We start from the raw sequence: 13,462 nt of genomic DNA, 5'->3' as shown, positions 1-13,462 counted from the left end.
TTTTAATACATGGATCATGGACATGCAACATGTTACATTAAAAACATTATAGATTTCCATAATAATTCCTTGAATACATTAAAATAATATGATTCAAAGATCTAAAAAGAATTAATTCAGTTTTCAAAATAAGAGCTGTCATTACTAGTATTTACATTATTTATTTATTTGTGTATATCAGTTTGTCAACTTTAGCCAGTTTAGCCTTTTACTTTTCTTCAGGTTTTTTTTCCCTTCTGTTTTACTACTCTTTTGCTTTTGCAATGGAGTTCACAGTATTGCTGAAGCATGAAAGTTTTCACTTTCTAAAAGTCAGTTCATGATCCTGCTTTGAGAAATACAAACCATTCAGTCCCATGTCTTCCTATGAAGCTCTGTACAGATGGACTTTCTTGAGAAGTTTTAGCACGTCAGTGTCTCACAAATCACTAGAACAATACTTTCTGAGGGTCTTAATCAAAACTGTGGCTCCTGCCAGCAGAAGAACCACAACAAGGCATTTTGCACTTAGTGCTCGGTCTATCCCCTACATCCTCCCACCAGTGCTGGGCTCCTTTCAGTTGCTGCCCATACCAGTCCTTCTTTCCTGGGAAGTGGCAGCAGCAGGGCTCAGGCATATTTGCAGCAGTTAGCTTGTCCCCTCACTTTCTGTGTACAGCAGCTCCAACAAGTAGCTTTGTCCTTCTCAAGTACTAGCAGACAAGCTGTGGTTACTTGTATTCCAGAGGGCTTGGCATGCACCTGAAGGATAATTCACTTTCAGACAGAATATGAGTTTTGAGTCTAGCAACTTTCCCTGAGCAGAGTTACGTCTGTAGAGTAACCTGGAGGCTGTTCAGGAATAGCAGTCCCTGAATCGATGGTAAGCATTAAAAAAGCACTCATCTTCTGTCATCTTCTACAGCACCTGCTTCTTATCATTTAGGTTTCCCAACACATCTCTGAAAAGCAAGAACTTGGAATCAAATTTCAATTAGACACGCTTAAAGCTTAAAAAGCATTGGATAAAACACCTGTGATATTGTAAGGATATTGCTGCGATATTGCAAGGATTTAAAAAACTCTGTGAGACAGTACACAGTATCAAACAGGACAATGGGTTTTATGCAGTGACTACTTTTTGTATCAAGTGGAGGGTTATTATTTCCTGTGTTATTTTTGATATGTTGGCATCACCATTTAGTTAACTGTCTCAAGTGTAGATAGATTAGATTATTAAGCTACCAAAGAATAAATGATAATTTATGCAGACATAAAATCTTCTGAAGATGAGTCGTTGGTTTTATTAAAGCCTACAAAAGAAATGATCAACTTAGATTTAGATTCTGCATGTTTGACATGAGCACAAATTCAAAACATAAACTGAAATGTGGAATTTGTAACAAGCAATTTGATTGCAAGCTACACATGAACTGGATTTTGTTGTTTCCCGTATTGCACTACGTACGGCTGGCAGCCCAGGATAATTTCTGTGCTCCTTGCATTTGAATTAAACAAATTCAATACTCAGACATCAGTTTTATTTACATGTTAAGCAATTTAGAGAATGCAAAAAGGAATGCAACTACCCCTGGGGAAGGTACTCTACAGAAAATCTGAAACATTTATGAGGAGATGCACATGCATTGCCTATGAATGAGAGCATCTTTAATTTGTGCTCAAAACTGGAAGTTGGTTGGGAGCCCTCAGCAATGTGTAGCAGCGCTGTGCATGACTGAAGGGCAGTGTACATTCGCGTGCTCCAGGATCACATGAGAGCACCACGAATAGGTCAGACAGCAACTGCCAATCTTAAAGAATCTGCCAGTGGCTGTCTTTGCAACAGACCATGCTGTTTTTTTTTTATGTTTTGTTTTGTTTTGTTTTTTTGATGTGGGGGAAACGTGGCTGTCCCAACAGAGAGATCCAGCCGTCTGTTTGGTACAGCAGTGCACATGGCAAGTACAGGCATCAACAGGCTGGTATTTTCCCCAGATAATGGTAATTGCTCAGAGTGTGGCCAGTTTGGATTTAAAATCAATTGCAATGAGATGAAGCTGCTAATTGACTGGTGAGGAGTAAGTATTTTGAAAAACTGGTGAATTGCAGGGTGAGTCCTGAAACTGAAGTTTGCTGCTAAGAACACTGAATTGCTGACTTTCACCGGATTCATTTCTGTTCCTTGACTATTAAAAATAATCTCCCTTCCCGAAGAAGGTGAACAAGAAATGGCAGTGTTAGGGCTAAAAAAGACAGCATTATGCTATAAACAAAGAGAGGTGTAGAGAACATCTTGTCAAACACATTTTTCCTTGAAATAAAACTCTCAACAACTGAATATTTTAGTTACTTGGGTGGCATGGTGAGTAAACGTACTTGGCCTTTTCATCTTTTGGGCACAAATCTTGGCTTCTGTTGAAAACGAAAATGAGTTTTGGTGGTTTCGTGGGAGCAGACGTTTGTCTGCATCACAAAACCGTTCACGCTGGCACCACAGCTCGCCGTAGCTCAAGTGGGGCCCAGCAAGGAGAGCGGGGGTGCTGCAGGTCAGGGCTGCAGGCAGCACGGAGCGTTGAAAGCTTGCCCAGGCAGCCCACACTATCGGACTTTAGCCAGTGCTATTTACTTCGCCTTCAAGAGCATCTATTTCTCTCTGTCACTTTCCCTGTCTCTCCTCCTCACACACACTTAAAGAACAAAAACATCTTTTATAGAGCTAAGCATTTTAAATAATTTTTCCAAGTCAGAAAGGCAGAGAGACTGGAAAAAATTACAGCACAAAGCTCAGCTTGCAGATGAACGATTGCCTTGTCATCCTAATATCCCCCTTCCTTCCCTTAAACCTCACTGCTGAGTGGGCTCTAAGCAGGGATGTTGGCTGGGCTCTGCTGGGGTAGGTCTCCAGGCGAGGATGTTCTGCTGCCCTGCTCTCATCATGGCATTCCTCCTTCATGGCAGCTCTCTGCTCTGCGTGCAGCAGATAATGAATGAGTTGAAAACATTTATCTGCATGACATCTGTCTGTCCGAGATAAACTCATTTATTTTATCTGATGTTATGTTCTGTCCTCCTCGGTTACGTGCCTGAAAGAGGTTTCTTCTGAGGAAAAGAAGAGATCCTGTTACTCTTTCCTGGGAGGGCAGCAGAGCAAGAAAAATGTTTGCTGCCTCCAAGAACTCACTAGAAATGCAGACAATAAGGATTTGAGACTCAGAGTTGCCATCAGCAGTGCCCAGATACCGAGGTTGTTTTAATTAATCAAGATTGATGCGGAACATCTGCCTGCTGCTGGATGGAGCTCATGGTGGGCTAGCGTACCGTGCTGCAGGCAGTGCTGTGCTGCCCCACTGCATGTCTCCAGCCCTGAGGTGAGTCAGCTGAGGGTGGTCTAAGTGTCCCTGCATTGTTCTGCAGTCTGACATCAAGGCAGATCCCGTATCCCATGTATCAGTGCACATCAGTGCAGTGCAGCTGGCATGGCAAGCACACTGAGAGGCCTCCTAAAGACCCCATACACTTACAAAACGGGAACTAGGGTCTTGCATTACTAAGTCTTTTTACAAATGTTGCCACAGGAAAAAGAAAGAAAAAATAAAAATAAAAACCCACACCTAAAATATTAGATACTTTGAATTTAGAGGCCCGTTCATCTGCATGTGCTCTTTTTGTCATCTAAAATTACTTCACTAAAACTCCTCAGAGCGAGAACGTACATCTGAAATACTGGCTTGCAAAGGCATGGAGGAGCAGGTGACTGCTGATGAGGCTGAGACAAAGCAGTGTGTCCTGAACAAAGAGAAAGAGCTCTGTCATACGTTTTAGAGTGTGAAGCTCTATTTCCTGTTTTGCTACGTGGGACATGGTTCTTGTAATGCACATGTTCCAGTTCACTTGCCCAGCTATTGTGTTCTTCATCTGAAATACGGCCCCTTTGTTACAATACATTTGGTATATGTGATTTCAAGTGAGGACTGTTTTCTGTTAGCAGAGTGTTTTCTTCTTCAAAAACAAGGCAGAAGGTAGCTAAAATTAAAAGTATGGGGAGAACCGGTCTTTTCAAGGAATACTTAGTTTAAGAAGTTGGGCTGAATGAAGGGCTTTCAGCTGGTCAGGAGCCAGGTCTTACAGACTGAGTGGTTTCCAAAGAACAGAAGCATCTTAAGGCTGTTGCTGAAATTTGGACTCAAAGGATGCCTGACTGTCGTTCTTCAATACATTTAGGTATGAGAGGCTGAATATTTTTGTACCCTTGAAAATTATGGATTTACAGGATTAAACTGAGCCAAAGCCAGTGAAAGCAGAAGCTATTCACGTTCCCCCCAGATATTTGCCAATAAACCTCAATCATGACCTGTAATAGTCTTGGTATCCCAATTTTGTGGTGTTTGCATTTACGCTGTCAATCGTACATAAATTTTGTGATGGTTTTCTGTCATGTGGTAAATACCTTGTGGAGTTAGGCGAGACCACCAAACCTTTCTGTCTGAGTCTTTGTCCAGACTTCTGAAACCTGGAAATGTCGTAAACTTTTCTCCTTCTCATAAATCAACAGCTTCGGTTCTCTTTCGTTGTCACACATAAACTAGGAAGTTACTCTTCCTGGGAAGAGACTGCTCCTAAGAAAATTATGGTAAATCCATGTTACTGAAACACTTTTGAGGGCTGGGACTGTTTTTTTATTCAATGCTGTGAGTGACCAGCAAAGTAACAGGATCTTTGTTCATGTTGGATTAGTCCTACTGCAATAAAAATAACAATAAGCTCTTGGATGCTTTGGCAGCAAGTATTCCCTCTGGCTAATTTTCCAGTTGTACTTACTCATCTGTTTGAAAGTAGCCAAGGGAACTTATGTCCTACAGTTTTTCAGGTCTTACAGTCAGATCTCTTTTTTGGTATGTCTTGCAGGTGGCAAGTTTGACGTAACAATGGTTTTGAACTCTATCATTGTTGCCTTGCTGCCTCAGTTTGCTCAGGAAAAAATGTGTGAAAATAGCAGCTCTCAGAGCATCTCAAAAGCTGCATCTTGAAGTCTCTGTTGTTTCTTACAACATGTAATCTGAAGGACTTTCTAGAAACTGCAGATTAGTATGGGTCAGAATATATGCAGTGTTTTCAAATAAACTGGAACACCACCTGTTTTCTGCTGAAAAAAATTGACATTCGGACTGCATATTATAAAATAAAGATGAACTAAGATTGCATTTGTCAGATTACATGTTGTAAGAAACAACAGACTTCAAGACGCATCATCAAGTTTTCTAGAAGAGCCTTTTGTAGGCAGGAAGGTACTCTGGTTATAGTAAGATCCTCTAGGTGCAAGGCACCTATATGAAATAAAATAGACACAGATTTGTAGCTGGTATGCTTTTTTACTTGAGTACAATTAACTTGAAAAAATGCATTAAAACACAGGTAGTCAGTCAGTGTCTGTTGAACAATGTGCTAGTTCAGATCGATGCATCAGGCAGTGTATGACTTCCAGCCAAACATCTTGTTAAATACTTGCAGGATTTCCCATAGCGGATCTTACTTTAATCAAATAATTCAATCGTTTCTTTTCTAAGTACAATAGAAGGGCTGGGCTTGTGTTTACAAAGTGTTCAGTATGGAAATCCTGTATTAATTGAGGTACATTTACTTCACTTAGGACAGTGTCCACATCGTAACTCTTTAAATAAAAGGTCTTTGGCTGTTGCATCAGGCAATGACATCCAAAACTGTCCCGTCACGTACCGAGAGTCATGAGGAAATGGCCTGAAAGATGGATAGTGTAGACAGCAGGGGTATGCCTAACTAAAGCAGGCAACTCTGTGAATGATTTTCTACAGTGGATGTAAAAGAATATAATTTATGAAAGGTAGTTTTATCCCTATGGACGCTATCAGGTGAAGAGGCTGTGTCTTTCTCAATCTATTTCCAAAATTGCACAGGCAATGCCAGATGTTGCCTTTTTGTAATACTGCAGATTCATATAAGCTGTGCTTTAAATTATTATCTTTCTAAGGCAACAGCTGTGTTTTCTATGAGTAAACATGATGTGCTTCCACCCAGCCTGGTGCAGGATCTGGAGTTTCTATTATTAACAGTAGAGCATTTAGAGTTTCACATAAAAGGTATAAAAAAGGGAAATATATTATTACTCGGTGATAGTATTATTACTCAGTAATAGCTGACTAAGATTGTACTCCTTAGAGTTCCTAATTTTGCTATGCCAGTAAATGCCAGAACCAAAATGAGCCCAACACAGAAGAATTAAACACAGAATCAGCATTTCCTTCTGCAGTGAGTTGGAAGATACATTTTGCTTCTATATTCTGTACAGTGAAATCTTTTTTTTTTTCCTTTTTTACTGAATTATAATTCTGTTATAGTTCAAAGGTAATTTTGCCAGTGTATTAAATACCTGGCAAAAGAGGTGTTTTAGAACATTTTTAGGTAAATGTAGGTCAACACAAAGGAATCATACAGTTGGAAATATTTTCCAGTGTTTATGTTCAGATGTTCAGACCTGTCTGGCTCCTCTCTATTTGCATGTGTTGGGGTTATAGGCAGTCCGGCTACATTCCACATTGATTTATATAAATATATTACAGATTATTAACCTCCAGCCAAATACCAACAAATTTAACTTTTCAGGAAGACTTGCAACTTTTCACAAAACTGATTTACTGTGTACAGGGCATCTACCTTCCATACGTGCCACATTAAGAGAATCACAAAGAGAATACTATTTCTGTTTATGAGAAATGTGCTGTTGCAGTCGCTAGTGTCCCATAATCATTTAGTAAATATTTGTTCATACGATGATTACAGATTAAGCACAGATAACATTTTTTAAAAAGACGTACGTTGATGGTCTCTTCATATCCTGTAACTCTAGTTCCCAAATTATTACTCACTGAAAAGATTCTTTAAGCTAAAAGGAATGTACATGCATCCCTTTTCAAAACATGGTGGCTAATAAACAATTTTTAAGTGTCTGTCCAAAGGTTATTTAGGAAATGCTTTTAAAATGGGTCCAGAAATGTAACATGTTAAATCTGTACCATTTCAAGTGAGCGTAATGCTGTCTTAAATTTTGGTTACAGTCTTCACAGATAGCTACGCCAATTCTTATCTTCCATTGCCTTGTGATATATTTTGATATTTAAGGTAAGAAGTAAAAACTCAGTACAAAACATTTACCTCGTCTGTTTTTCAGATGACCTATTTTAAAAGCAGTGACCCCCAAGGCTTTGTGTGTGATCTGTTTTGTCTCCAGATCCTGCATAGAAAGTCCTTAGTCCTAGGACAAAGAACAAAAATATTACTTGATAAAATTATCAGAAATCCTGCACTTTCCACAAAGTAAGCAAGCATTTATTCTAAGAGAATAAAAGATGCATATAATAAAACAATGTAGCTGCTATGATGTTGACCAAAATAAGTGGTAGTGTTAACAGAGCAGTAACAAATCATTACTTTTGACTTGTTGTCAATGATAGGTTCTTCAGTTTAACTGTATCTGCTTTTTTTTTTTTTTTCAATAACTGTATATATATACATATATATTTGTTTAAATCTACTGTCACTTAGTAAAAGTAACAATTGATTTTCTGCCTCACTTCAGAGGGAGAGGCAGTCTGATCTGTACAGTTTTAAAACTAACTGAATGCACACATTAGTAAAGCATGTGAGCAGGGGACAGGATTTCTTATTGTGATTTTGTAGAAGTGGGACTTGAAGAAGGGTAATAAAAATGATGGTCACTGGTATGACTATAGGTGAGAAGCACTGAAGGATGGGTAGGCATTTGTGCAAAAGATAAAAAAAACAGTATGGTAGAGGAAGCATAGAAGATAAGAGAAATCCTAATTAAAAAGAGAAAACAATAGAAAATAAGCTAATCAGATAGGAATGTGACATTATGAGGAGCTTTGGAAATGAGCTTGAATTTGATGTTGTGCAACAAGTTAAAATGATAGAGAAATTCCAGTAAAAGGATGATGGAAAGTGATGAAGGATTTCTTAGCTATGGCATTTTGTAGATAAAGCTTTTTTTCCAAACTGTATCCTGACCCTGAAGGTATTCCTTGCTTCTGAAAACTTTCAGTAGTCGACACAAAAATTCTGTTTCCACCAAAGAAGATTTAATTCTGAACAGAGGTAAAGGTGAACATGATAGTGATGTGGAAAGAAAATCAAGGTGCATGTAAGCACCCTGTATCTTTTTTCTTCTCCTCAGAAATGTTACTCATACTGGTTTTTGAAAAGCCGTGTGGTTGATGCAGGATAGACTGTGGATAAATATCAAGTCATTTTCTGTGTTAACTTCAGTTGCTCTGTCAACAAAATATTTTCTTTTCATGTAATTATTTTACTTTGATGAACTGATGATTCTTACTACTTAATCCTATTTTAGAATACCCACATGAAAGAGAGAGATGATATTATCAATGTATCAATAGTTATCTGATGAATCAAGAGCTCTTTGCTCTACCTTTGGAAAGTATTTTTTTTTCATTCTCTATGCTATAAGAAATTTAAATAGACCTTTGTGAGCTGCAAGGTATGTCTATACTGGTTCCTTATACTTACCTCCTCTTTTCTTTGTCTTCTCTCAGGTTGTTTGATGTGTGCACCGTGTCACGAACAGACAGAGAGACCAAGTTAACATTGGTGTTTGAACATGTGGACCAAGACTTGACTACTTACTTGGATAAAGTTCCAGAGCCTGGAGTGCCTACTGAAACTATAAAGGTATTTCAGAAGAAAGATGCTGGATATTCTTTCAGAAAATATAAGATAGGAAGGACACAGAGATAAATCGTAAAGACCTTACTCAGGCAAACTGCATTTTAATGGTGTAGGATTTTATCATACCAAAAGTGAGTAAAACCCAGTCTGGGACATGAGTTGCAATGCAGCAATCTGTATTCACTAACTGAAGTATTCTCTTTGTAGTAATGTTGTACTTGTGTTTTTCTCTTTTAGATTTTTAAATCCCCTGACTCTCTCCCATTTTACTGCAGTCCTACCAAATGTAGCATCTCAAATCATTTAGAATGATCTTTGCTTACAGCTATGGGCAGATCATTGCATTACTGTTTAGTCCAATACTGCTTTAACTTTCCCTAGAAGGTGGCTGATAGAGTGCTGGATATTGCTAGAATTGATAAGATAAATTCTATGTTCCTACTCCATTCTCTTTGTTTTCTGTTTCCCCAAGACAGTCTTTCCCTTGCATGTCCCTCTGACTAGAAAGGTATCTATACATCTCAAGAGCAGGAGTTGTTCACCATCAACTTGCTGGGAGGGTGCTTGAGCTCATTCTCTACAGAGGACAGAGGAAGTGCTCAAGGAAGGGGGTAGCATGACCAGTTGTAGAAAACAGAAAGTCTCTCAGGAACTGGAAGCATGGTCACAAAGTTTTCCATCATGTCATCTCATACTCTGCATCTATAAGGGAGAACCTCTTCCCAAGATAGGAAGTGCTTGTATTACTGGTACTAAAGCATGTATTCCAGCTCCTCTCCTGGGAATTTCACAGTGAAGTGCTACACCAAGGATCATAGCTTGAAATGTTTGACAAAATGTTTAGGCCTGGAAAAAGAAGCAGAGGGATTGATGTTCCTACATTTTGATTACCTACCTAACAATTCTTTTGATTTTTCTTTTTCGTGATGAGAGCTAATTTATGCTTTCAGAGAAGGATTGCCTTGCATTTGTATAAGTACTTTCTGGAGGTATGTTGTGTCTTCTGAGTCTGGCAAAAGTCCTGAGGGAGGAAAAGACAAGAAAAGAAAACATAAAAACCTATCTGAAATTTAGTTGTTTTAATATTTTTTGTTAACAGCTTCAAACTTAGGAGTTGTTTGATCTTTCTGTAAAAAATGAGACATAACACTGATAAAGATCTTTTAACTTGTATCAAAGTCACAAATGTATAACATCAGCCAGTTCCAGCAACTGTATTTTTTAAGCCACCCCGAGTGGATACAAAAAAAAAAAAAATTTTTTGAAAAAATGGATACAGCCTCTATTCAGTCCTAGCAGAAGACTGGAATGTACCTCTTGCATTTGAAGGGCTCTTTTATGTTAACACTTCTACGGTTCTACAGCCTCCTAGGGCTTTGACGCTACCTAAGGAATCTGTATATCAAAGTACCTAACATGGTAACAATAACATAAAAGGTAACTGACATCCTGTCTTACTAAATATATTAAAATAGATGGGAAATAAATGACCAAGCCTCTGAAATTTCTTTGAAATATCTTCCAAGCTATGTTTCACATGAAGCGATCGGAAGAGGTGAGCACTGGATTGAAATGCTTCCAGTTTTCTAAAATCCCATTTTAAATTCACACTAGTAGATTGTAATATGTATGCACAGATGTGTATTTCATGGCAGTTCTATACTTGTGAAGGAAAGTGTTGGTTTTACTTTGGAAAATCAAATGTTATTCTGTTGTTGTGTCATTTCTTGAATTATGTTTAGGACAGGAATTTAAAAAGAGATCCAGTTGAATTAAATTGGACCTTGTTACTTTACTATTTATGTATCTTATCCTGAAAACACACAGTTTATGGAGGTACTTTTGCTGATAGTCTCTGAGGATTGATGACATGAGGAAAGTTCTCAGGGCTTATTCCTAATGCGTTTTGATACCTTTCTAATGATAATGTGTTTACGGATGTTTCTGGTGGACACTGAGGCAAAGCATAGTTCTCTTGGCTGCAGGGAAATATTACCATTTTGCAGTAACTGAGCATTTAACCCAGAGAACATACATTGTTAAATGACTAATCTGACTTTTTATAGTTTGGCTTTTGAGGTTAATATGGATTTGTACTTCATTTATTTTCCAGAATCGCAGACAATTTGTGTAGAGTATTTCCCCTTACCACTAGCACAGTACAAAACAACTGCCAGTATTGTAAGACCATCTGTTAAAGTTCTGTATGTGTCAGCAGCACAGAGGTACCAAATGAGCTGAGTAAGCTCTGGATAGCTGGAGCTGAAGGATCTAATATACCTCTTTGGCACCATGGTGTAAACTCAACAGTTATTAGTGGAACTTGAAAGACATAAAATTACTATGAGAGAAGTATCAGTCGCAGAAGATCCTTTCTCTGTGAGTTAACTATTACCATTACATACCATTTGAGGGTGGGAGACTCTGCTTTTGTTGGTTTGGGGCATTCTGGGTTTTTTTGTTACTAACTGTCAAGGAATATAAGTGACAACAGTGCCACTTTAACAATTTATTTTATGTTTAGAAGATAGTAGTCAGACTGTAGCAATTCAGAGAAGGTAACCACATAGATCATTTAAACATATCTAACTCTTTTGTCCTAATGCTGCTCAGCAATGTCTTTCCAATGCCTGCATCCCTTCAGCAGGAGTCATCCAGAGGATATTTTAGGAATATATCTATTGGTGCCCATAAAATAATGGAAGAGGGGCATTGCCTAGTAGTGGGAATGCTTATAGAGGATGCAAGGCGGACTTGCTCAGCTCCCCTCCCTGTCTCCAGAAGCATGAAGGCCTATTTCTGTGACTGTAGCTCTGAGTTATACATTATTCTAGAAGTAGGTATTCTAAATCTTTTCTAATGAGGTACTTCAACTTTTCTATAATGGAGTGTTCTAGAGAGAGGGACAATGTGATCCCAAATGCTTGTGGACGTGGCACTCACCTTTGAAAGAGAACTATGTTCGAGCCTTTAAACTAATTAATATGTCTCTGTAAATCCTGGATTATAGTCCTGCTTCCCATATTAGACCTAATTAATATTTGTTCTATATGGGATGAATCAGAATCAGCAATGACAACACCTTCGTCTTGTCCTCTCCTCTCCTCTTCTCTCCTCTTCTCTCCTCTTCTAGCCTCTCCTTTCTTCTCATCCTCTCCTCTTTCCTTCCTGGGATACTCTTTAATTTTAGGGCAGTTTCTTTGGAAATGGAAGGTATGAGTTCAGTTTCCTTAGGACACATCTGTTAGTCATGCATAGGTCTTTGGTAATGTTAATGCCATTAGCAGTTGAGAGAGATTTGGCTCATTAGGAAGTTTTGTTAGTTGACATAAGGCTTGTGGAAATGGGAATGACACATCTCTGCCACAGAACGGAGATCTTTTTATTTATTTTTTCAAAGGTTAACAGGCCACTAGAGCATTATGATGTGTTAGTCTTTGAGACTGAAGCGTGTTTAAGCTGGATGATCACATTTTGATACAATGCTTGCAAGGCTGCTATGTGTTTTGGATCCCAAAGAATTTGGATATAGGTGTGGTTTTTATAGCCCTAGTTACATTTTTAGTATGGAAATCACGGGCATGCAAATTAATTGAAGTATGTGCAGTTAAGCTTGGCATACCTAACCTACTGCAATGTATATAACAATACAGAACTTTAAATTGCTATGTAGATGTGATGATTTGGTATATAGAGTTAGGTGTTTTAGGAATGGCTTACTGGAGTTTTCTCCAGCCATCTTGCCAAGGAATCTTCAAATGAGAGAGGATAACAAAGTGTTAACAAGTTTCTTTTTGATTTTAGTAGTGAACAAAGCTAACTTTACTAGCTAATGTCATTGTAAGTAAAAAGGTGGCTTGTAATAGTTTTCTTATAATTCATCAGAATTACACATGCTAACTGGGCTGTGTATGCTTTCCATCTGACAGTCAGCAGATAAGGGAACAGAACAAAGGTCTCTGGTATAGCAAGTGCATACATTAACTATTGTGGGGTGCTAGAAGACCAGGGAATGATCTACCCTCCTCTGTGGTCTAAGAATCGCCATGTCATTCACCACAGCCTGGAACAGGGCAGCCTGGAACAGGGACAGAACAGGATTTAATGTGTATCCTTTCCTCTGGTGTTTACTGATTCCTCACTCAACTGAATGGCATTTGTGGATATTGTTTTTCTGTTTCTCCTTCGCACAGGAAGCCTAGATCTCTGTCTGATTCAGATATCCAGATTTTGCTATTTAGATGCTACTCTGACCGTACAGCAGTGAACCCCATTTCCTCTTGTGGATTTATCTGATAGTAGCCTATAAATCAAATTTTAAAATACTAACTCAGTCAGTTTTATGTCTTGGAACAGAAGTTGCTGTTACATCCCTGTGCACTTCCTTTAACTTACGTTACCTGCTAGCAAACCAGGTGGGCTGGTCACGTCTTTGCAGGGCTCTTAGAATATTAATATGAAGATGTTACTTCTCAGAAAGCAAACCAGCATTCGGTGTTGTGAGGTGAGTCATCAGCCATCTGCCACAGTTGTACCTCCTCAGTTGATCACGTATGAGATGTGCAGCAGATGTCACACAATCATGCAATTCTGAAAACAGCACAAGGTATTCCAGGAAAACAGATTCACCAGCGCTGACACTCTTCAGAGCAAGGCTGTGTTTTACAACATCTAAATTAAAAGTCACTCCTTTATGCGTAGCTGCACTGAAAAAGAGCTTACAAAAATGAATAATGAATATACTAAG

General features: G+C 38.5%; 1 protein-coding gene across 2 annotated transcripts in view; it reads left to right on the top strand.

Annotated features, from left to right (window-relative positions):
* CDK6 (cyclin dependent kinase 6) overlaps positions 1–13,462 on the top strand; it is a 129,456-nt gene that overhangs the window by 20,601 nt on the left and 95,393 nt on the right. For both annotated transcript variants that reach the window (XM_032181459.1, XM_032181461.1), the window contains exon 3: positions 8,583–8,718. In XM_032181459.1, the coding sequence (XP_032037350.1) occupies positions 8,583–8,718 (136 nt within the window). The remainder of the gene's footprint in view (positions 1–8,582; positions 8,719–13,462) is intronic.

Source organism: Aythya fuligula, chromosome 2 (genome assembly GCF_009819795.1).
Source record: "Aythya fuligula isolate bAytFul2 chromosome 2, bAytFul2.pri, whole genome shotgun sequence".
NCBI classification, from domain to species: Eukaryota; Metazoa; Chordata; class Aves; order Anseriformes; family Anatidae; genus Aythya; species Aythya fuligula.
Note: the sequence above shows the minus strand (reverse complement) of the source record. Positions and strands in the feature narration are given on the sequence as shown.